General features: G+C 44.9%; 1 protein-coding gene across 1 annotated transcript in view; it reads left to right on the forward strand.

Annotated features, from left to right (window-relative positions):
- Lamc2 (laminin subunit gamma 2) overlaps positions 1–25,746 on the forward strand; it is a 64,922-nt gene that overhangs the window by 12,187 nt on the left and 26,989 nt on the right. Inside the window, exons 3-5 of the mRNA XM_046419541.2 lie at positions 12,632–12,820; positions 21,325–21,460; positions 24,683–24,781. Coding sequence (XP_046275497.1) covers positions 12,632–12,820; positions 21,325–21,460; positions 24,683–24,781 — 424 coding nt within the window. The remainder of the gene's footprint in view (positions 1–12,631; positions 12,821–21,324; positions 21,461–24,682; positions 24,782–25,746) is intronic.

Raw genomic sequence — 25,746 nt, forward strand, 5'->3', positions numbered from 1 at the left:
GTCCTATCAGAGGAGAGAGGTGGCAATCAGCTGGTCAAGGTAGCCATATGCTGGACTTCTTCAGGGCTTGCAGACCATTTATAGAATTCCAACAGAGTCTTTTCCAGATTTTATTTTTACTTATTGTGGGAATATGAATTTCTACATTTGAAAAAAAGAAAAAGAAAATCAAGCTGTTGCCAAATCATTTCTTACAACTAACTTGAAAAGTAAATAAATTATCCAAATGTTCAGTTGCACTTACATGGAACATTTCTTACAGAAAGATTTACATTTCATCACTTTTTTTCTCTTACTACAGTATTTCAGAATAAAAATGAGAGTAGATCTTGAGGGTTCTCTGAAAGAGCCTCTGTTTTTGTAAATGAGGAAGATGACACCCAGGGAGGTACATTGACTGCCTAGATTCTCACAATGGGCCACAGCAGAGCTGGGCTCTGGCAGGGGTACTGCTTTCACACATGGGAATTCGAGGCACTGAAGGGCTGGGCCAGGCTTCAGTTCTTTAGTTGCCTGTGGAACATTCTCTTTTTTTTTTTTTTTTGGTACCAGGGATTGAACTCAAGGCCCTCAACCACGGAGCCACAACCCCAGCCCTATTTTGTATTTTATTTAGAGACAGGGTCTCACTGAGTTGCTTAGCGCTTCGCTTTTGCTGAGGCTGGCTTTGAACTCGTGATCCTCCTGCCTCAGCCTCCTGAGCCGCTGGGATTACAGGCATGTACCATCGCGAAGCTGTGTCTAGAGGTTATTTTTCTGTCCCTGCTGGAGACTATTGGAGTCTTCAGGAAGAGTTCAGTTTCATGGCCAGAATGCTGACCACATGAACTTTGCACATACTGTTATTTCAAATTACTACCTACTTTGCTCTTGGTAAGAGGGGATTCTGAATATTTAAATATTATGTCTCAGTTCTATTTTGCAACAGCCGAGGGTCCAACAGTAGTCTAAAGCTGCTGTTCTGGCCTCATGTAGGAGTTTGTACCATGGTAGGAGGGGGTCTTCACAAGCTGAGGTCTGCTAGGGACCAGAGGTAAGGCTACAGCCGATGTGGCTGAGCAGTGGTCGTGGAGAAGCAGCATGGGTTATCCCACTGAGGTGCAGGACACCTTGCTCCTACTCCCTGATGCAGACTTGTGGCCAGGCTCTACTGGGATATTTGTTGCTTCTGCCCATGGATGTACCTGGAAAGGACATGAACCCTTCACCAAAATCTTGATGGCTTTGGATTTGAGTTGAAAAAATTGTCCATATTCTATTATTCAGAATTGCCCAAGTGTTTCAAGAGCCAAGCTTTGTCATTCCTTTCTTGATGGCCAAGCTCCCAAGAGCCCATTTAATTCATTTTTCTAACTTCAACCAATGTGGTTTTAATTTGTTGTTTTCAAATGGAATTTTTTTTCAGAAAATAAGTAAGATTATTTTACAAATGCACTGCAAACATATTTCCCCAATGAACACGAGTCACCGTCATTCCCAGCTAAACTGAGTATTCTAATAGTGCATGGTAAGCACACACATATCTAAGTGTGTCTATGAAGGATAGAGCAAAAGAAAAAAGTCCGTGGCTCCTGGGCACAGTTGCACAGCCTGTAATCCCAGTGGCTTGGGAAGCTGAAGCAGGAGGACTGTGAGTTCAAAGCCAGCTTCAGCAATAGTGAGGTGCTTAGCAACTCAGTGAGACTCTGTCTCTAAATAAAATACAGAATAGGGCTGGGGATGTGGCTCAGAGGTTATGTTCCTGAGTTCAATCCCTGGTACCAAAAAAAAAAAAAAAATCCCCGGCTAACTTCCTTGTATGAAAACTATTATTCACAAAACTAATGAAAGGTTTAAAGAGAAATATTTGTTCATTAGATAACTTTTTTTAAAGGAACTAACAGAACACAAATTTAAATGGTTGAAAAATCACATTTAATGTATAGTTCAATTATCTCCAATTTTTTTCCATATAAATCAGATTTTTTTTAAAAAAAATTCTTTATTCAGACTCCCAAAATGTGATTTCCCTCCTTTTAGTCCCATTTGCTTCAGGTGTCACCTCTTGTTGTATGGGCCTCTATAATTTCCTTTATTTCAGCTGCTTCCTAAAGGGGCATATGTGACCTCTTTCTTAGGCTGGGTAGGAAAGGCCCAAATGCTTTATAACAGTCAAACAGTCTTTCTATATTGGAATGACTTTTTTTTTTAATAGATAACTTCATAGAAATAGAGAAATCTCTATTTCTGTGATCAAAGGGGCGTGGGGTGCCATGTTGGAGGCTGAATATTTTCATATAGCTCCTTACCACAAGCACTGTAGCTGATGCCAACCGTCTTGTTGTGGGGCCTTTAAAGGTGCCAGGTGTATCCCCTGGGCCCTAATCCTCACTTCTCTTTACCTCTGAACCCACTCAGACTGAGCCCTCGGATTCTGCCTTCATCCTCATGACGTTCTTTTGTTGCCCCTAATTCCCGTTTACTGGAACTTTCTTTCCTTTCCACACAGTTCACCTGGGCGCTGGTGTCCCAGTGTTAGGGGAAACATCTCCAGGTGTGGTCTCCTGGCGCAGTCCTCCCCGGGCTGAGTCACTGCACATGCGAGATTGCAAGTCTGGCTTGTGACATAATGTATTATGAACCCTTGGCTGATCATAGGCGCCTCCTTTTAGTTCATAACCATTCAAAAGGAAAATGTGGTGATCTCAGTTTCATAGACTCTTGATGACTTAGACGATTTAGAGTTGAAAAGATTTACCCATGTTCCATCACCCAGAGCTGCCCATGTGATCAGAGCCAAGCTGTCATTTCGCTCCTCACTATGCATCAGGCTGCAGCCCCACTTACACTGGGGGGACAGTACATGTCCCTGGAAGCAAATGGATCAGGCAAAGTAGGTACCTGGGGTTCTGGCTGTGTTGGCTGCCAAAACGTGAGAGAGAGGATTGCATTAAAGGTCCCTTAGCGAGGGAAATACCCTCTCCTAACTAGAAAACACATTGTGGTGCTCTTTAAAAAGATAAAACTGGAAGTACGTATTCACCCACTAAACCATAAAGTTCAAGACCAAATGAAGTTTGGTTTAGTGACAAAATATTCAGCTTTTGTTTTGAAGTATTCACTCAAACCGAGAAATACACTAAATTTAGAAAGAAACATTCCATGCAAGATGTTTTCAAACTAGAAAATACATATAAACATTTTCATGATCACATGTAAGTATAATATTAAAAATATTTTTTCATCTTGTGTAGCTCAGGTTCGAAGACTGGTTTTTACAAATAAGATCATAGCTTGCTGTGCCTTTGATGCCAAACTGATAGATAGCAGGTGTATCTTTCTTTAATCATAAGTACTGTGCAATTCAAATATTTGTAAAACTAATTTTTAAAATGTTAGGATAAACTGGGTGTGGTGGTGCATGCCTGTAATCCAGAGACTCTGAATGCTAAAGTAAAAGGATCCCAAGTTTGAGGCTAACCTGGGCAATTTAGTGAGACTCTGTCTCAAATTAAAAAGGTCTAGGAATATAATTCAGCGGCAGAGTGCCCCTGGTTCAATCCCCAGTACCACAAAAAAAAAAAAAAAAAACCAAACAAACAAACAAAAAAAAAACTATTTTCAACTTAAATTCCATTCACCATTTTGAGCTATAATCTGGACTTCTTATTGAAGGACCTCAGTAGAGCTGACTTCATGGAAGTACTGTTACTGTATTTAAGTATAAAAGGGTGATCAGTCTACAGACCAGTCCTTTGACTCCGAATAGGGGGTAGTGTCCCATAGTTCAGTTCAGTTAGTTTTGTGTAACTCCTTAACAAACAAAAGGGTAAGCTAGTTGAGTTTTTAGCTCCAAGTTACCTCTCCCCACCATTATGATTTTCTTTTACAAATCAAGAATTTTAAGATGCAGAGGAAGTAAGGACATAAAATGAAGTACAAGTGAATGAGTGAGAGAGCGGTGAAGTCCATGTCCCTGTTCGGAGTGTTACACAAAATTAGGCTGGAAAAAAAATGGGTGGCATAAAACCATGGTAGTCATGGAGGCAATGCTAAGGAATTCTGTGTTTAACCTGAAAGGAAAGGACAGGTATCTTGGAGCTCGAAGCAGAGAGGTTTTGAAAATGTGTATTTTGAAAAGCTTTTCTGGCTGTGGAGTGGGGGCAGGCGAGAGAAACTGCAGTAATTTCCACTAGGAAGCCATAGCAGTCTAGAGGTGATCAGGGTTTGGCTTAGAATGGCCATAGTGAGACGGAGGTTAGGGTTTGGCTTTGGATTGTCCCCCCAAATCTCATGCGTTGAACAGTTGGTTCCCCAGTTTAGCAATGTCCAGAGGTGGGGTTTTTGGAAAGTAAGTGATTGAAGGATAAGGAAGGGCTCTAACCTCATCCATGGACTAATCCACTCCATAGATTCAAGGACTACTGAGAGGAGGCGGAAACTGTCTGCAGGTGGGGCTTGGCTGGAGGAAGTAGGTCACTGGGAGGGGTGCCCTGTGGGAGTGTATCTTGTTGCTGGCCTCTCTCTCTCTCTCTCTCTCTCTCTCTCTCTCTCTGTCTCAGTCAGCCTCCTGGCTGCCATGAGGTAAGCAGTTCTCTCCACCATGCCCTTTGGCCATAGTGTTCTGCCTCACCTCAGACTCAAAGCAATGGAGCCAGCCAGCCATGGACTGTAGCCTCTGAAACCAAGGCCAAAATAAAGCCTTCCTCCTTGAAGGTGCTTTTCTCCAGTGTTTGTCACTGTGATGAAAAGCCGACCAACACAGCAGACTAGGATTTGAGACTTTAGTAGGTTATAGCAATAAGATTCAGTAAAGCAGGTGAGAAAGGTGGGGGACCTGTGTAGACAGCCTCCAGCTTTCAACCTGAAGCATGACAATCTTGGATTTGGTTTTAAACCTGTTCGTTTAAAGAGCTCTGAGCTAACCACTTGAAGCAGTCGATGGAAGCATCTTGGGGAGTCAAACCCTTCAGGCTATTGAAACCCTTACCTTGGATGGGATCGGCCAAGGAGGGAGGATAGGGTGAGGAGTCACCAGGGTTCTGGGTAGGGACTTGAGGGGCACCAACACCTAGAGCTAGAGGAAGAAAGGAGCCAACAGGTCTCCATGGAGAGGTCAGAAGCCAGAGGAAACCTAGAGTGAGTTGTCACTGTATCCAAGGGAAAGCTTTGGTGTCTCAGGGAACACAGGCACACGCCTTTCCTCTAAATAAAGGAAGTTTTTTTTTAATATTTATTTTTTAGTTGTAGATGGACACAATACCTTTATTTTATTATTTTTATGTGGTGCTGAGGATAGAACCCAGGGCCTCGCACAGGCTACATGAGTGCTCTACCGCTGAGCCACAACCCCAGGCCAAGGAAGGGAATTGAATGTCACCTTTAAGTGGTTCCTACTTGGATTCGTTCACAGATTACAGGTCACTTATACCTAAATGGCATGGCTGTTTCGCTGAATCGATATTCATGCACTAAGCACCTGAAATGGCAGCGAGAGCCACAGAACTCGACGTAATCACAGCCGGCACACACTGTCAGGTTCCAACACGACGCCCAAATTCCTAGCTCCTGACACAGCCCCAAAGCAGCCAAGCAAGCTACCTGTTACCTGCCCGATGGCTGCCTGCTGATCTCAGGCTCCTTCCAGGTGGGGGCAGAGAGCATGCAGCCCCAGGCTCAGACCACAGAAGGGCACTTCCTGGGCAGAGACCATTCACGTGCTGTGAGCAGAAAGTCCCAGGCACTCCTTTTAATTGAAAATACCAGTTCCCTTCGCGGTTCTTTCTGTTTCCATCTCACCATGGGTTTTTTCCTTTCTCCTCCTCCTCCTCCTCCTCCTCCTCCTCCTCCTCCTCCTCTTCTTCTTCTTCTTCTTTTCTGAAATATTGCTTTTTTTTTTTTTAACACTGAATGCCACATAATAAACAACAAAAATCCTTGTGAATTGCACTGGGGAAATTTGCTGGGAAGTTGTGTTGGGGAAATGGACAATTTCATGGCGTTCAGGTTCTCGTTTGGCCATTCCTAGAGTCTGGCTGCCTGCATTTCTCCCTCCATTCCTTCCTTCCTTTGCTGGGTTTCTCCCTTCTTTTCTCTACCCCTTCATGAATGCATCCCTCCCACAACCACGGTAAAGCTCTGTATTGGTACCATTGGAGTGCAAAAGTGAGAGACGCTAGGAGGAACTAAGTAATAAACATAAAATATGTATGATCCAGGACAGACAGTGGTAGATGCTATGACAGAGGCAAGGTTAGCGTGCCCCAAGCATGCAGAGAAGGGAGGAGCTGTTGGAAGGTTATCCAAGGGAAATGCATAGTCTTAAAAGGAACATTCTGGCTGCTGTGTGGAAAATGGATTTGGGGAGAGCTGGAGCAGGGAGTGCCCCAGGCAAAGGCAAGCCTGAAGGCCACAGGTGGTGGCCAAGAGCTGGTGCCTCCTGGGGTCTATGTGTTGGAGCCCAGAGAACTAGAGAAAGGAAGAGGCCAGAAGTAAGTTTGTGTGGTATAGGCCACACCTTCAGGTTTTGCAAAGACTTAGGATTTTCAATTTTGTTATTATTGTGAAAGCTCTCAAAAGTACGATTTCACAAATCGTACAAACATGGGAATTAGATCACCTTGGATGAAACCGGCATGTTTTTAAGTTCGGAACAATAGAAAGAGGACCTGCTGGATACAGATGATTGTATTTATGCCAGTTCATGACAATTTCTGGTAATTCCTTGCCTGGAAAGGGCAATATTTCTGATGGGAAATTTAAAACGAGTTCTCAATGAACGGTTACCATTGGTGGCAGTCCCCCTCCAAGGCTCGTCCAAGTCCAACCCTAGGAAACATTTTCTGTTTCCTTTCATTCTCCAAAGTCTACAGCTTGGAAACAGCCTTTGCCCCTTTGCTTCCTGTCCCAACCTGTTGGAGTCCTGTGTTCAGTGAGGGGTGGGAGCCCGAGGGATTCTGCATGCAGGGCTTCTTTGTTTACAGAGGGATCCCAGCTCCTTTGATCTGAGTGTGGGTGGCAGTGGGCGGATCAGCCTGCGTCTGGCTGCCTCTCGGTCTTTCCTAAGAAGCACCTTGTGGGTCAGCAACCCTGTGCTATTATAGTTATTATTATAATAAATACTTAAGTGCCAGCGAAGCCGAGAAGCAGCGCACCACACAGCCAGACACAATTACCACCCACCCTTTGTGAGACTTACAGAAATATGCAAAAATCTGCATAAAATGACTGCATTTCAGCAGTGTTTATGTGGGGCTTGAAGTGAACTTGATGAATTGCATTCCTTCAGCTGTGGGAAGAACCTGCCGACAGTTAAGGATTTGGGGGAGTTGGAATGAGGGACAGAGAGAGCAAAGGATGAGAGGTTTGGGAAGAGTGTAGGATAAATCAATTGTCAGAGAAGAGTGACAGTGAGGACCAGTTCAGTGATGCCCAGAGTTCAGTGAAAGGAGCAGGGAACCCTGCCTATTTTGATTTCTCGACCTAGTGAAGGCTTGGGCCTGTTCCGGGTTCAAGTCTGATTTATTTCTTTATTTTCTGGTATGGTAATATGGGAATTAGATCTAATGCCAGGTCCTGGATCCAGGCCGGCTCGTGGGGAAATAATAGACAAACATGGATAATGCACTCAGTGTTTGACAACACCAAATAAATATGTCTGTTTAATAACTTCTTTGGCAAAATTAAACACCAGAAACCCTTTTTTGAAGTCTTCTGGCTCATGAAATCTGAGGGTCCAAGCACCCTGTATAGCCTCCCTGTTAGATAAGGTGATATTTATTAAATGAATGAAATAAGTGTACATCTTGTTGACTAAGGACAGATGAAGGAAAGGGGAAAGGAGTGAGAATCAATGAAACAAAAATATATCCATGGAGTACTTTGAAAAGAATTTATCAGAGGGGGGAAGAAAAAATCTGCAACAAAATGATAAGCAAATAGTTTATAGTTTTAAGTTCATGACAATTAATAGAAAATCAGTGTGCTCAATAAATAAGTGGACAAAGATCATAAACCAGACTAGTAGCAGCACAGAAATAATGTAGTAATCCAGCATGTAGCTCTTTCAGTTCTCCCACCCATCTTACGTACCTAACTTTGCTGAATGCTGTTTCATGCATTTTTTCCTTAACAAATATCAATATCCTAATATTGTCTCTATATATTCCTTATTTATCTTATTTATTCACTCCCCAAATCTCATGTAAATTTCACAAGGGCTGGGACATCTACTGGTTTTGTTTGCTGCAGTGTCTAGAACAGGGCTGGCACATAATAGCTGCTCAACAAATGCATACCAAGCTTCTACTATGTTGGTTAATGGCTCACAGCTGACCTGGGGAATGTCCAAGACACCCTTTTACTTCCATTACTTCCATTTGTGTCAAGGATCCCTGATGAAAACTGGACAAGATATTTATGAAATGCACAGCTGGCCCAAAATTTGGAAGCAAAAAAATAAAAATGAACCCCCCCCCAACATTCTAGATGTAAAACTGAACAAGTCTAAACATAAGAGAAGGAAAGAATAATAAAAATACTGGTAGAATTTCCTCTTGTTTTAGAATCTATCATGGGATTGAATGTGGATTAATGGGATTAATTTGTTTATTAATCTAAACAAATTATAAATTACTAAAAAAAGGTTGTTTTCTGAGCTGGGATTCCATGAAGAAGAAGAGCCCTTGAGGAAGGGAGATGACTGCTAAAAGTTTGTGTTGGCATTTTAAATCTCCAGTTATGTGGAGATTTGGAGTCCTTTAAATAGTAGAATCATGTATAGGTTTCCTGGAGTTAAAAAGAATGTTAATAATAATAATAATAAAAAACTAAATAGCTACTATGGAACAGGCACTATGTGGTACCCAGGGCTTTATTTTCCTGACTTTTCTGCCTGTTAGAAGTGCAGAATCAAATACAGAGATTTGCCCTTGGACACACCTTTGTTTCAAGAAGAAAATGGAAAAGGAAATTTTGGCCAACATTTAGAAATCAGTAGATTTTCACACACAGAGCCAGATTTCCCTCATCCTTAAGGGACATACATGGACACTGACCACAGTGGAAGCTGGTGCTGTGTGGCTTGGTCTCCCCTTTCACACCGTCTCCCCTGCTCCCTGTGGCCTCCTTCCTCGCAGGGCAATGTCCTGGGCAGTCGACGAGCTCACGGTAGCAGATGGGCAGGAATTGGTCCTAGAATAAAAAAGACCACACACAAGCCATGTTATGTTCATTTCATTAAAGCCCTTTTATGTGCAGGAATATTCTAGAATTTAAAATGTCATAGTTGGGCTTTTGCAGTAATGAAAATTAATAATAGTTGGATTAGGGAAATTAGGCTAAATCTGGGAGACGATTTGAAAGAGACCATGTTTCAAATACCCATCAATGAAGAAAAGAATCGTTTTGTGCAAAAGGAGCACGGGATGAACTAACTTCGCCCTCGCTCTTTGGAGGGTGAATGTGGAAGACTCGATATTGAGCTAGATTCAGCTTGGTAACTAGCATCTGAGCCCAGCGTCTCTTGGTAACCTCAAAGTCCTGCAGGCACGGTGAGGTGAGGGAGTATCACATCATGCAGATCCCAAGGCCAGTCCAGTCCCGGACACGAGACCCCTAGGTGCCCTCATCCAGTGGCATAGTCCTTGGCTTAAGGGAAACCCATTTGGAGAGAAGGATAATTTGGCAATAGATTTGTAACTTTGGGGGCAAGTTCTGGACTGGAGATGCTGGCTAAGGGCCTCCCTTGCTGGAACATAGTGTACCCCCCTTGAGGGCTGAGAATCTAAAAGAAAACACCCCTGCCTCCCCTTTTCCCCCCAAAGTTGAGCTTTAGAGGAGAAAGAACAGAAGGGGAGGAAAGTGGTAAGAAAAAAATTATAACAAGTTTGTCTATTTTTAAAATATTGCCCTGATAAACGTATCATGAGCTATCTTTAAAGTTAAATATTACTAGCAAAAAGCATGTCCTGAATTAGAAAGGCTCAATGCAAAGTTTGTACTTCGCATCGAGGCAGGTGGTACATGCCTGTAATCCCAGCTACTTGGGAGGCTGAGGCAGGAGGATCACAATTGAGGCCAGCCTCAGCAACTTAGTGAGACTCTATCTCAAAATAAAATAAAAGGGCTAGGGTATAGCTCAGTGATAGAGCACTTGCCCAGCATGCACCATATTTGAGGCCCTGGGTTTGATCCCCAGTACCACCACCACCAAAAAAAGAAGAAAGAAGAAAGAATTGTTTTTGCACTTATTTTGAGCTTGTTCCCAACAGGCATGCAGAACAGGGAGGGCATTGGCTCACTGGATGATTGAGCTGAAGAACCTTTCAAGGATCTTTGGCGGGCGCATTTAGCTCTTGTGATGGGAACAACCATATCCTTGGTAGAAATTTCACAGCATATGACAGCTGCATGGCGCATCTGTTGGAGTCCAAAAAATCAGTTTCACAGCATTTGTTGGGAAAGATTCAGCTTGGCACCAGGTCCGCGAAAAGGCCCTGGGAGTTTAAATTGAGTGCAAGTTGAACAGGCTGTGAGTTTAATGAAATGTTAGTTTCCATCCTTGGAATGAAAATATCTAGTCCTGTTACCAGCTGAGTGAGCTGTTCAAACCACACTAAAGTACTCCAGTAAACCCTCATCATGCTAACAAGGATGTCGAAAATTAGGGTTTGTTGCTAAGAAGATAGTCAAGAAGAACCTAGAAATCCTGACACAGGCAATGGCTGAGAGACCAGAGGTGATAGGTCTCCAGGTTAACCTGAAGAGGAGAAAGCTAAGGATTTTCCATGGTCGTCTTCGGATACTCAAAGGCTTGACTGATACAGGACCTTGTCAAACGTTATCTGACAATTGTATCTGTTGAATAAATAAATGAATGGAAAGAAAGTAGGTGTGTGTGTGTGTGTGTGTGTGTGTGTGTTTTCTAGAGAAGAAAAGAACACGTGGTGAAAATCCAGGGAAAGAGATACATGTGAGACACTATAAAAGTGACTTGTAGCCCCAGTGGTACCAAGGGAAGGACAGGTCATTTTACCAGACTAGGACAGATTTCAGGGGAGGCGGCAGGAGCCTCTGTTTGATTTGTAAGAGTGCCTACATGCAGTGCTAAATCAGGGTCATGAGAATAAGATAAAATGGAGAGGCGCGAGGGCTTTGGAGTCAGACCTGGGAGCAAATTATACCTTTGCTTTTTAGCTGGGTGTCGTTAGGCAAGACAACTACCCTCTCTAAGTATTCGTTTTCTCATTTGTTAAGTGAAGATAATAAACCCACATTAAAATGTTACGGTGAGAATTACTGAGCTGATGAACGTGAAGCCCTAGAAACACAGTGGACTCTGGGTAGATGTCATTGACTTCCTGTGGATGAGATGGCCTTTAAAGCAGCAGAAGAAAGTTCTAGAAACTACTGAGAGGCAGCACTTAGGAAGTCCATTAGACTCACTTCATCGTCTTTGTTGGTTCCCTCAGGCCCTGCCCAGAGCAGCTGCTCAGCACATGTGAGCCCATTTGTTGATTTTATGGTCAGCACTCTAGATAAGTCCTGGCCCTGGGCACTCTAGAAACAGGCTTTTGTTGAGGCTGCGTGGCCCACGGAGGAAGGAAGTAGGTTTGACATCAGAGAGGGGCTCAAATCCCAGCTCTCCACCGGGCCACATTCCTCTGCCTTCTGAGCCGCCTTTTTCTCCTCGGAAGCGATACCTGCTCCTGTGAGTGAGGGATGAATCCCGTGGGCATAGGTGTTGGGGATTTTTTTCTCAGGGGATCCTCTAAACAATCCAAGGAGGCAGATAACGTGCTGTTTACATTTGTAGAAGAAACAAGATTTGGAAGCTGAAGTGGCTTTCCCAAGGGAAGAGCAGCCCTGGTATCACCCACGTCCCTCAACCTCAAGGCCCAGCATCGTTCCCTTGTAAATCATGACTGAAACATCTTGAGTGTCTACTGTATGTCAGGTGCTGGGTCATGTGTCATCTCATTGGCTGTTGAGGTCCCCCATGGAGATGTTACTCATTCCCTGAGTCTCTTAGGAACATTTTCAGGATGAGCTTCCTAGACACCATAGAGGATGTCTTTATTAATTGGAATGTGGTTCTCTTTAATGCTTGGCTTTGGGAGGGGCATTCAGGGCACAAGTGAGGACCGGAAAAGGTACCTGTCCGACAGTCTTATGGGCTCTCCAGCCTTGACCGCCACTGGAGCGACAGGTGCTGTGTATCTTGAACACAGAACATCACTAGTTGTTAGACAGTGGGGCCTGAGCCTGCAGCTGGCAGTCTTGAGTCTTCTGCAACCCGTGGACTTGCTGTGTGGAATTTCAGAGTGTTTTGAAGTCATAAAATCTTAAATCATGAATTTTTGCATAAGAACATATCATTTAAGATGTTTGGTTCCTCTTAAAGAATAGGACACTCTGGCGACCCAAGTTCACATTCTCCCAGGCAGCAACCCACCAGCACTGTGTCAGAGCTGCTTCCTTTAGGAGGAGCAAGAGTCCTCATGGTCCCTAGATGGTGCCTTTCATTCCTGCATTGAGAAGTTTAAACCCACCGGTGGTACCCGGCATCATTTATACTACTACTAGCAAAAACACCTGGAAGAATGTTCCTGATGGTTTTTCTTATTGATGCCTTTCCCCCCACTCTTCCTAGTCTGCGATTGCAATGGGAAGTCCAGGAAGTGCATCTTCGATCAGGAACTTCACCGACAGACAGGCAACGGATTCCGCTGCCTCAACTGCAATGACAACACTGATGGCGTCCACTGTGAGAGGTGCAAGGAAGGGTTTTACCGCCACAGAGACAGAGATCGCTGTTTGCCCTGCAATTGTAACCCCAAAGGTAGGTGAAGGGTGGGGGGAGAAAGAGGGAGAGGGGGCATGAGAGGGAAGGAGGAAGGAGGGATTGATGAAGAGGAAGGAGGGAAAGAGGAAAAGAAAGCGGAGGGGAAAAGCAAGCAGGCCAAGAGGGAGGTGTGCAGCTTCCAGAAAACTGGGAATCCAGCAGACACTGGAGTTTGGAGCAATTTCAACCTGAAAGGAAATGTGTTTCTTTTGAGTTGGGGTTGGTGGAAACAGCTGGTGTCTTTGGACAATGTTGACTTGAATTCTAGTGCTGAGAGTCCCATGATTAACTTTTTCAGGTAGATGACAGTCTGTGAAGCTGTCAGGGACAAGGGAAGCTTGCTTGCTTGCAGCGAAGGTCCCTCATCTCCATAACCATCACTTTGCCCAGCTTCTTGAAAAATAGGAACCCAAAAGATGGGTTTCTGGTGCTTTGCCGCCGTGCTAGCAATATGAAGTGGTAACCACAAGAGAGACGACAAACAAATAGGAAGATTAGAATCTTTCATGGGGTGTTTATAAGAGAAAATAGAACAACCAACAGGAAGCTCCTAACAGGGAGGCGGGTTGATAGGAGAGCTAGTTGCTTTTCTTTTAAGTGACCGCCCCCCCCCACCCCCGCCCAACCAGTGCTCTAGTTGCAGAACTCTAGGTGGGCACACCCTGCTGTGCTTCTCCTGAGCAGACAGTAAAAACAAGTTAGTAAATATAAACAAGGAGAGGCAGATAGTTCTGTGAATAAGTTAAGGTATTTTAGTTGTTGTTGTTGCCTTATTGTTCTATCCTCTTTCTTGGCATGGTTTAGTTCTCTTTGCTAGAAATTGTTTAAAAGCATGATAAACACTCATCCACTTAAAGGGGAGAGCTGTACTGTGTGGCTTACTTGCGGTGTCTCTTCTGGAAACCCAATTCAGAGCAGCAGTTGAAAGAATCTAAAAGTGGGCAGATGTCGGTGAAGTCAAATGAGTTGCTGGTTGAATGTGTCATATAGAAAATTGGGGAGACCCGTGATGATATAGCCCATACCCCAGGAGTCAGTCCCAAGTTCATGCAGTTTGCAATTCTCATGTGATTTGGGTCAGATTTGCTTAGCTTTGTGGTATAGAATCAGCATCCAGAATCTTTTGGAGTTAGCAGTTCTCCCTGTGAATCAAAGAACTTCATGAAGAAAACGTATTCTGCTTTAATGAGCATTTATTTAACCTCTGGGAGGAGCCCACAGCTACTTAGAGCATGCAGCTTCTCTCAGAGTCACTGGAGTTGGCTCAGTCCAGCAGAGGGGTCGGCAAGAGTGTGATTAGAGACTCAGCTGGCTGCCCTGGAAGGCCTGAGACAGGTTATAATTTCAGAGGAGACTGAACCTTGGCGAAGAGGAAGGGTAGGGAGGAGTTCACCATCTCCTCCTTCTCAGTGTGGAGTCCTCTGCTTGCCCAGGAGCAGGGAGCCTGGCTCTATCTTTTCCCGTGGAGGGCAAGCGCCCAGACCCTGTGTGAACCACCTGGCAGCAAGCGGTGGAGCCAGCGATGATGCTCTTACCTGATGTGTTGTGTGATTCTCTTATCTGTGTGCAGGTGCTGACCGGGCCAGGCCCTTTACTAGTGCCTTTCATCCAGTGCTAATCAATCATTACCAATGACATCCCAGAGGGGGCGGTGCTATTTTTCCCCCATTTTACCAATGAGGAAAGGCTTGGAGAGGGAGAGGAAGAAGCCTGTACAGCTAAGGGGCAGAGCCAGGGCTCAAACCCACGTGTGCTCACATCAGAGTCATAGCCTACAGGATACTGGTGGATTTTGGAGCCAGGCAGCCTGGATCCAGTTCAAATCTTGGCACTACTGCTACCTCTGGATCACCTGGGGCACATTCAATAACCTCTCCCTGCTCCAGTATCCTCATCTGAGAAAAGTCATACATCACAGAATCTGGCAGAAAGAAAATGATGCTTGTTTGACAACAAATTGGAGTTGATTGTAGTTGGTATAATTAAGATGGAGGTCAAGGTCCCAATCTCCTGGAACGCTGGCCTTTTTAAAAAATTACATTCCAGCATGAAAGAAGCCTTGTAGAAGCCACATATTTGGTCTGAAACTGTCAGTTAACCTATTACTTATTATTAACATCTCCCAGTTGGCAGTGAATATTTTTAAATATTTTTCAACAGTGGGAAAACTGACCTAGAAAGTCAACCAGTGGCCTAAAGTCTCCTAGCAAGTGACAGCCAGACCTAATGTTTAACCTACCTCCTCGTCCTGGACACAGTTACCTATTGTTTCCTTCACACGAAAGAAAAAAATTTAGGAAATAAAAAAAAAAGGGCGTTAAAAGGTGACATCCAGGGGAGACCGCAGGAGTCCAGGGAAAACATCATGGACGTTGTTTTCTAAGATCTGACTAATACTTGACACTGTTCCTGAGCATTTTCATATACTGTATCTTTTGTTGGCTCCCATAACAGCCTGACAACCCTTATGATTTAACACGTCCTGCCTCCCCCGTTATAAAGACCGAAGCTTCAGGGTCTAACCGGCCCAAGTTGAGTGTTGGGTCAGTGGCAGAGACTGCTCCTGCCACCTACTACTCCTGCTCCACCTCAGCTGTGCCGCTCAGTAAACCAGAGGCACAAATATAATGCCCTGTATGATTTCTCAGTCTCACAATCAGCTGGAGATCATTTCCCCTTTGAAGTCACAGCTGGCAAGGGAATTTGTTATACACTCAGTTTCAAATGCAAAAGAAGCCGCTCATTCCATGTGTGGCAAACAAAACCCACAGCTCCACTAATCCCCAAGGTGGTTGCAGATTTTGGATTTCACGTCAATTTCTCATATGCTCCAAAGTGAGGCTTTTTTTTTAGGTAATGGTGTTATGGGCTCAGCAACAGGAATGAGTGTCTTCAACTCATTACCACATATTGAAACCCTATGTGAATGTATATTTTTACCTCCCATGACACCTAAATTCTTGAGGTCTGTGTGGACATCATTGATATGGACTTATTCTCTTAGTTTTATTATCACTTATATATCTATGAATCTGATCGAGGGATTATTCATATCATAATATTTGAACTATTGTTTAAAACATGTCTTTAAATGTAAGTGTACACATGCATATGTATTTGCGGGGGGGTGGGGTGGGTCCTGGAGATTGAACCCAGAGGCACTTAACCACTAAGCTACATCCCCAGCCATTTTTTATATTTTATTTTTAGAGACAAGGTCTCACTGAATTGCTTAGGGCCTTGCTAAATTGTTGAGGCTGGCTTTGAACTCACGATCCTTCTGCCTCAGCCTCCCAAGCTGCTGGAATTACAGGAGTGCATCATGGCACCTGCTTACATATGTATTTTCAAGTGTTCTCAAAAGGAAATAAACTCTTGGATTAAATTTTAAATAATAATAATTTTTAACACCTTCTCAAGTCCTCATGTGGACTCTATCTACATAAGCCCTGAAAGTGTGCATTGATTCAATTATTGCTTATGGAAACAGGAAGATCTTCTTAATTTGTTCTTTAAAGCCAATTGTTTATAATCCCTAAGACTAGCTTATAATCTAAGAGTTGGGGCATATGTTTTTATTTTCGTGAGACACTTTGAAAACCCAGCGTTATTATTCTGGAAATTTTGTGTCATGAAATAAGTTAGTCATGTTCACAGAAAGTTAACATGTCAACTTTGAAGGCTTGAAGGGGGCTTCCGGGGTAAATGACAGTATAATGCAGGTAATAGACTAGTCTCTTAGAGCATGATAAACTACATTTTTTTTTTGAACACCTACTATATGTGCGACTCTGAATTAGGCACTTTATATATATTAGCTCACAGTTTCCCAACAGCCCTAGAAGGTATCTGTTGTCATCATCATTTAAAAGAAGTAGGGAAGCAACTTGCCCAAGGACACACAGCTAGTGAGAGCCAGAGCTGGCATTTGACTTGAGAGCTATTGGTCTTTAACACCTGGACTGTTTTCTGGTTCCCCAGCTTCCTCTAGCAGTACTCTCTAGACAGTGTCCCACAGAACACTGTGACCCTTAGGATAATAATAGGTATTGCCTTAGGATGTCCAATAATGTTCAGAAACATTGGCATTAAAAGTTAAACAGTGGGGGTGGGGGCAGCATGGGAGGAATGGAGGAGTTTTGGATAGGGCAAAGGGGAGGGAGGAGAAGGGAGAGGGCATGGGGGCAGGAAAGGCAGTGGAATGAGATGGACATCGTTACCCTAAATACATGTATGAAGACACTAACGGTGTGACTCTACTTTGTGTACAACCAGAGAAATGAAAAATTGTGCTGTATATGTGTACTGTGAATTGAAATGCATTCTGCTATCATGTATAACAAATTAGAGTAGATAAATAAATTTTTTAAAAAAGTTAAACAAGGGCTAGGGTGCAGCTCAGGGGTAGAGTGCTTGTCCAGTGTGTGCAAGCCCTGGGTTCCAACCCCAGCACTGAAAGAAAAAACAAAAAATGTTGAGCAAGCTTTTTTGCCTACTGAATGTATGATTGTGTTATCAATCTCTAAAAGATTTAGCTTACACCATTTCTTAAACCTTTGACCACAGAATACTTACTTTCCTGGACATAGTTAATACTTCTCAGAAGAATGCTTTGTAGAATACCATCTGGGACTATTTGGGCCAAACCCAAAGCCAAGTATGATATTTTCTACCCTATAAGGTTCTTCTTATTATTCTTATAATTTATAATTCACTTCTAAATAACTACTGCAGAGAGAATATTCTGAAGTTGAAAGTATAATTATCATTAATTTGAATGGAAAAAAAATGTGTTTCTGGGGCTGAGGTTATGGCTCGGGTAGAGCGCTCGCCTCGCACGTGCGAGGCCCTGGGTTCGATCCTCAGCACCACATAAAAATAAATAAATAAAATAAAGGTATAAAAAATGTGTTTCTGGGTTCCCCAGTCAACATGCATTTATGTTAAAACAACCGATCTCATTACAGAGAGACTTTTTAAAAAAATCTAATGTTACTAATGACAGCATAACTTAAAAGGAATTTTCCTTCCTAGCTTCCTTTGCTGACCGCTTATAGAGCTGTGAGTGTGGTGGTCTCCAAACCCAAACCCAGCAGCCTCTCCGTGTTCCACCCTGTTGCCTTCAGCTCTGAGAACACTCATTCTCCTCTCTTGATTCCCAGACCTCCCATCCCTCGGTTCCTCTGCTTGGTTTGACTCTGTCCTGAGACTTTCTCCTCTCTGAACATCCTCACCCTTAATCAGTGGGGTTCCCATTCTGTTCACAGCTTTCCCCTCCTCTCTCTGGGCGCCCCCAGAGTGATCTCATGCTTACTGGGGCTTAGTCAGCCTGTGAGCTGAGAGCTCCTACACCTTCGTCGCCAGCCCCTTTCTGGTGCTGCAGATGAGCACTTCCTCCTGGATACGCCACTGGAAAGGCCAGCTTGAATGTCTGAAGCTCAACTCACTGCCTTCACTTTAGGATTCATCCCAAGGTCTTGCTGTCCTTTGGCCTTCTCAGCTGGGTAAATAGATCACAGTCCCGAGAGCTATGAACTGTGGGACCAGGGTGTCATCCAGATGGTCTCTTCTTCCTCAGCATCCATGACCCCACAGCTGCCCACACCTGTTCATTCTGCGTCCACTATGGCTCTTGCCACATCCCCCCACCCCCCGCTGTGGCTCTCCATCCAGGCCATCATGGTACAGGTGGATGCAGGCCGGTCTTGCCCTTTCCAAGCCATCAGCAGATTGCTCCAGAGGGTCTCAACGGCAGGACGGCTCTTGTCACTACCTGCCTGCACCTCTGAGAGCTCCTTATTCACCAAAAGTTGATCTGTCATCCAGCTGAAAACTTTTAATCCACTACTAGGTAGTATGGGCTAGCATAGAGAAGGTGTCTAACTCAATATTTCTCGTGTGTTCAAAAAATGTCGCTTACACTCTTATCACAGAGCGCTCCTTCAAGCCTTGCAAAGGTGACATGGAGCTGTTCACAGACTCTCACTGTGAAGGTGACTAATTTCTTTCGTGTTTCACATGCCTCATAAAAGCCTTTATATAGGCACAGAGCCAATGCATTTATTGATTTGAATTCAATCTACTAGTGGTTTAAAAATTCACAGAAAGATAACTAACAAATTCACTAACAAACATGTAGCTACTAGCTGATATTCTCTGGTCTCTGTGGATTATGGCTACTACCCTAATGATCACAGTTATTTGAAATGTATGGATTATTCTACGGTTCTGCCTGCTGCAGGGACATTATAAAAGTAGCTAGCCTTCTACCTCATCTTTTGGCTCTCAGTCAACTCCTGTCACAAAAGCCCCTCCCTCTTCTTTGACATACACACATTGACCCTGCAGATTTCCAGGTGCCTGCTTTGCGTGGGCTGCAACCTAAGCAGGGATGGTGAAAAGTAAAGCCAGGCCAAGGACTAGAGCAGGGGTGGTGGGGGGTGGGGGGCAGGCAGTTTAGATACAGGAGTCGGAGAAGATTTCTCCAGGAAGTAACATCCAATCTCACCTGAGTGTTGCAAATGGGCCAACGAGGAGAAGTTTGGGGAAAGAGCATTCCAGAAGGAGCAGAAGGTGCAGCCATGCTGAGAAAGCAGTTCAGCGCCTTCCAGGAGTAGGAAGGGGAGCTGGGCGGCAGGAGCTTAGTGAGCCAGGGTAAGCGATGAGGGAAGGGAGGCAGGGTCTCAGGCCAGGGCGTGGGGTTTGCATTGGATTCTGCTACCAGTGGGGTCCAAGCCAGAGGACTTCAATAAAACACGATCTCAGTTACCTTTTGAAAAGAGCACGCGCTGGCTTCCATATGGAGACTGGAGCATGGAGAGGGGAGGATGGAGGGGAGGATGGAGGCTGGGGCGAGTGAGGTGGGGCCCAAGTGAGAGAAGATGGAGGCTTAGCCTGGGCGGGCACAAAGGCAGGTAGGCGGTGAGAGGTGGTGACATTCCACAGTGGTTCTTCTTCTTTTTTTTTTTTTTCACCCCGAGAGCTTCTCATTTTTCATCAACACTCAATTTGAGAGGATGCATTTGCAACTAAGAGCATGTCCCTGAAAAACTGAGTGGGTGAGAGCCACACTCTAAGGCATTAACAGGCCTGCACAGGGCGGCGTTCCATGAAATGCGTTCAGCAAGGTGTGAGGGTGAGGGGCCCCTCTCCAGGCAGGTGGAGATATTTTTGATAAAGGGACCTTTTTGTGCTCTTAAAAAGCATACCAGGAGCTGGGGTTGTGGCTCAGCGGTAGAGCGCTCACTTAGCACATGCGAGGCCCTGGGTTCGATCCTCAGCACCACATTAAATAAATTAATTAATTAAATGAAGGGATTGTGTCCAACTACAACTAAAAAATAAATATTAAAAAAAAAAACATGCCAGCCAACAAATACACAAAAGAATGTTCAACATCTTTAGTAATCAGGGAAATGAAAATCAAAACTACGCTGAGATTTTTACTTCACTCCAGTTAGAATGACAATCATTAAGAACACAAAAAAATAATAAATGTTGATAAGGATGCAGGGGGAAAAAAGAACACTTATACCCTGTTGGTAGGATTGTAAATTAGCGTAACCTCTGTGGAGATTTGTAGGGATTCCTCAAAAGACTAGGAATGGGCTCCTTGGTGTTTTTCCTAAAGAAATAAAATTAGCATTTACAGTGATGCACGCATCCGTATGTTTATAGCAGCACAATTCACAATAGCCCAGTTATGGAGCTAGCCTAGGTGTCCATCAACAGATGAAAATAGGTAAAGAAAATGTGGTATATATACATGGGATAGTTTTACTCAGCCATAAAGAAAACAAAACTACACCATTTGCAGGCAAATGGATGGTTCTGGAGAACATCGTGCTAAGTGAGATAGGTCCAGGGTCATATGTTTCTCTCATATGCAGAAGCTAGAGAGAAACAAGGAAAAAGAGACCCCATGAAAATAGAAGTGAGACCAGTAGAACAGAGAAAGGGAATGTGGAGGAGAAGGGGAGGGGAAGGGGAGGTACAGGGGAATGAATGAGACCAATCTATGCCTCCTGCACATAAGAAATTTTAAGAGGCCATGCCATACAAACACTGATTCCTGAAAGGTGGTTTTCATCTGTTAGAGATAAGGGGGAATATCACTCGGTCTCTGCTATGAGCTCACTCCTAAGAGGTGGATGTGCTCAGTCACAGATTTTCTTTCTTGAGATCTCAATGACTTGATGGACTGCTTTAGAAAAGCCGTAGGCTGATGCTCCCTAATGCCAAATCAGTGCAGATGTGTAAATAAAAATGACTTTATGAGCAATTTCATTTCTGTTCATGAAGATAACAGAACCATCAGCTGTCAAAACCATCTCTACTGGGTGGAAGAATGCTCAGATGATTTGAAATAATTGTTCAAGGCAGCAGGTGCTGGATATTACTAGGTGTCTTGAGCTCCCACAGGTGGGCAGTTGCTTCCTAATGCCTTGTAAGTTAAATACTTTCTTTTCATCTTCCCTTTTCCCCCACCTGGTGGGTTGCAGGTTCTCTCAGTGCTCGATGTGACAGTTCTGGACGATGCAGCTGTAAGCCAGGTGTGACAGGAGACAGATGTGACCGGTGTCTGCCAGGCTTCCACACGCTCACAGACGCTGGATGCATCCGAGACCAGAGACATCTGTGAGCATCCTCACCCCACCATTGCTGTCATTAATGGGAATAATGATAATGACATTCCACTGGTGATCACTTTCATTTAATGAGCATCTACAGTGTGCTAAACACTGTTTTGAGTACTTCATGTGGGTTATCTAATTTAATCCTCGCACCAACCCTAAGGGATTGGGGGTGTCATTATGTTCATTGTAAAGATCAGAAATTTAAACCATGAGAAGCTTAGTTGACCCACGTTGCTGAGGAGGGTGGGCCTGCTATTCAAGCCCAGACTCTTGGCTCCTGACCTGTTTTCTTCACCCTGACCATTGCCTCCTGTGAAGAACCAGGACAGAGGGACAGAGTCCATCACATTCTAACCTGGGACCCAAGGAACTTGGCATAGAAAAACTTTTCTACCTAATCTCGGTTCCCCTTAGTTTGTAACATTCTCTGTCTTTCAAATTCATTTTTGGAAGAAGATAGAGAATAACACATTATAAACCCCAGCCACTCTGCAGAGATGCTGAGCTAGGGGAGTGGTAAAGCATTAGCTAGAAGGCTACTGACAGAGGAATTGCTACAACTGATGGGAAACCAAAATAAACCCACTTTGCCTGATTAAAGCCTCTAAACTTAAACTTCTTCACCTCCAAGCTCCTGTCCCCATGCTTCAACCCATAATATCCTTGAACTCTATCCTCCCGGAGGTGGGTTGAGACTTGCTCCCGTCTCCCCTTGTCAAGCATGGCCACATTGTGCAAAAGCTCTTTCTCTTTGGCAAAACTCGTCGTTCAGTGATTTGCATACTGCATGGTGGGTGAAAAGGGCCAGGTTCGGTGACAATTTGGCAAGCCAGCCAGGAGCGTAGTCCAGATGGGCCTTTTGCCAGTGGCTCGCGGACCCCTACTGGTATTGAGAGCCTATGGATGAGTCCGAGGAACTATCTGGGCCATTGATCCCAGGGACCATCCTGGGACTTTCTCTGGCTTGGTGCTGCCAACTTTCAACCTTGACACATAATTTCACTTTTGCGATAGAGAAACCATTTCTGGATTGGGGAGATGTCTTATTTGGTGAGTGACTTAGATACGAGTTCCTGTTTCTCCTTCCTCCTCTGGTTTGGCCTTCATGTGGAGGGTCTTGTTTTGGGGAAATGTCTGCTATTAGGGAAATCTCTACTCTTAGAAGTTCTCTTGGTTTTGTTTGGATTCTGAGATCTGCTTCTGGCATAAATAACACAAGTATGGACTTTTGATCCGGTTTGTCTAAACTCTGAAGCACTGGGAATTGTTCATTCCGTTCCCACACGCAGACCTTTGGGCTGCATTCTCCAAACTTAGGCGACTTTAAGCTACACTGTCATGGAAAGGAAAAAGATGATACGATCCTGTAGTGCCACATGGCCACAGCGTACTCTTGACTCTGAAGAGAAATGGCCTGGAGATGGTCCTGGTTGGGTGACATCGTTGCCTGTGTTTTCAGCCCCTTGCCCAGATGGCGCAGCCTCCTGTCTCAGCTGTGCTGTCCTAGTTATTGGTGTCACCCACTCTCTTACCTCTGGGCTTTTGCACAGATTGTCCCTTCTAGCCCTTCCTGACCTCTTAGATCATCTTCAGAGACTCTCCCCGAGGCCCGGCCCCTCTCAGCAGCCCTTTTGAAACATGAAGGAGATCATATTGCTGCTCTGCTCAAAGCTCTCCCTGAGCTCCCCCTCCCCACTTCCGAAGGCCTGTGGGGCCTGCAGGACCCTCTGCCCTCTGCACCTGCCGCCCAGGCTCCACCCTCCTGGCCCCATGCTCCAGCCACAGCACCCTGCCTTCCCTTCTTCAAAGGAGCCACGAGCATGTGGCCCTGCACCCCTGGAGCACCCAAAGACATGCAGTGCCTTGTGGGGCTCCGTTCCACCTCATCATCCTGCAGGGCTCCCCCTCACTAGTCTGCATCCCTCACCCCTCAAATCTCTCATTTTCTGTCTGCATTGGCTTGTCCGTTCCTCCCCCTAAAATGTGAGTCCTGCTATGTGGCTTTGTCTTGTCCGTTGCTGGGTCCCCAGGGCCTTGAGGGGGAAGAGTCCCTAGAAGGTGTCCCAGGGTGGCTGCAGCTGCCCTTGTGCTATTTGCCATTGCTGTTCACACACCTGCCCTGCCGTGAGACTAAGAGACTGGGGCTGTTTCCTACTTCTCTTAGTATCCTTGGTTCTTAGTGCACAGTAGGTGCTATTTGTCAGTAGTAATGGAGGGCCTAAGACAAGGAGGAGCCCATGGGAATTGAGAGGCAAAGCTTGGAAAGGAATCCTGGCCCTGAGCCTATCTGAACTAGAGTGGGGTGGGGTGGGGGTGTGAGGGAGAGGGAGGAGTCAAGGACGCTCCAGCCTTGGGCAGAATTTGGATATAGTCACAGGCCATCAGAGGACAAGGAGATCAGTAGGGAAAAGACAATGACCTTGGTTTGAGACCCATGAAATAGACACCTCATTGTTTGTCAAAATGAGTGACAGAGACCAGTGCTAATCATGAGACAGGGAGATTATGCCAGAATCAAATGATTTTTTTTTTTTTGGTACAGGAATTGAACCCAGAGGTTTAATATACATTTTCATTTTCCTTGGCTATGTACTTAGGAGTGGAACTGCTGGAGTTTGGTTGAATTTTGTTTTGTTTCAGTAGCAGGACTCTCAATGAAATGCTTTTGTTTGATTCTGATACTGGTTGATGTGATTCATACCTGTAATCCCAGTAACTCAGGAGGCTGAGGCAGGAGGATCCCAAGTTGAAGGGCCAGACTCAGCAATTTAGGGAAGCCCTGAGCAACTTAGTGAGTCCCTGTCTTAAAATTTTTAAAATTGAAAAAAAAGGGGGGGGGGCTGGGATAAAGCTCAATGGTAAAGCACCCCTTGGCTAAATCCCCAGTATCCAAAAAAAAAAAAAAAGTCAACCAAACTAAACTAAATAGTTTAGTCATGAACTTGGTTTGCATTCTGGCACAAGCCCCTATTAAGAGTAGGTAACGAACAGTTCATGGACTGGCTGCCACCTACACACCACCCTGTTAGCAGCACCAGCATAGACAGCTGTGTCCTTAGAGAGTGGAGAAGGATTAGCAGGAGTGGGGATTTCCAGGAGAAGCCTCACTGAAGCAGACTTTGCCCAGCTTGGCGACGCTTGCTCCTGAGTGGGGCCATCTTTGTGATTTCAGTGGTGAAGCATTTGGAAGCCCATCCCTAATTTCCTTTTTCTTCTTTCCCAGAGATTCCAAGTGTGACTGTGACCCAGCTGGCATCGCAGGGCCCTGTGACTCTGGCCGCTGTGTCTGCAAGCCAGCTGTCACTGGAGACCGGTGTGATAGGTTTGTGTGAACCATGTCCCTACAGACAGCAGGGGTGGTGCCTGGGCAACTGGCACGAGAGCTAATCCTTTGAGTGCAGTTATGGAGAAAGGATCCCAAACAAGTGCTGATGCCCTTCCTCCTGCTCTCTGTCCTCGAAAACTGTTTTGTTTTGTTCTTTTTAAAATATAGTGGAGCCGTGCGCAGTGGCGCACACCTGTAATCCCAGCGTCTGGGGAGGCTGAGACAGGTGGATCACGAGTTCAAAGCCAGCCTCAGCAATGGCAAGGCACTTAGCAACTCAGTGAGACCCTGTCTCTAATAAAATCCAAAATTGGGCTGGATTGAATGTGGCTCAGTGGTTGAGTGCCCTGAGTTCAATCCCCAGTACCAAAAATAAATAAATAAATAAAATACAGTGGAGCTTCCACAACTTTTCTACTCCACATTGTGCTCTGGGCCCCTTCTCTGTTTTTACCGTGACAGAGGCAGGGGCCTCAGAGAGTCCCCTTGCCAGCTGGCTCTGAATCCCAGGTGCGTGGCTATAAGGTGGTATGCAATAATGAGGTCACGTGACTCCCCCTGGTCTTGGGAAACGCCTGGCCTAATTAAGCATGTTGGGAAAATCCTTGTAAGAGGGAATATCACAGCATATGGCCATATATAACCATCGTCAACTGAAAAGGCGCAGCCCCGGGGCTGGGGTGGTGGTTACATGCACACACATGAGCCGGGGCATGAGGTAAGAGCCCCTTGGGTCTGCACCATGTTGGGGCAGGTGGAACAGCCAGGAGCCCTCCTCCCGCGGTTGTCACTGCAGGACATTCCTTAAGTACAAACCAGGCTCAGACTCACCTCTTCCTGTCCTGAGGTTAGGGGGGCGGTGAGGCTGGCCCCAGAGGTAAATGCTTCCTCCCCATTTCCTTAAAAAAGCAGTTCCTGGCACCCTGCCAATCCCTTCTACCTGGGCGGAGGAAATGCCAAAT

This window comes from Marmota monax, unplaced genomic scaffold (assembly GCF_021218885.2).
Source record: "Marmota monax isolate L192 unplaced genomic scaffold, Marmota_monax_Labrador192_F-V1.1 WCK01_AAM20220418_F8-fsc00209, whole genome shotgun sequence".
Taxonomy (NCBI): Eukaryota; Metazoa; Chordata; class Mammalia; order Rodentia; family Sciuridae; genus Marmota; species Marmota monax.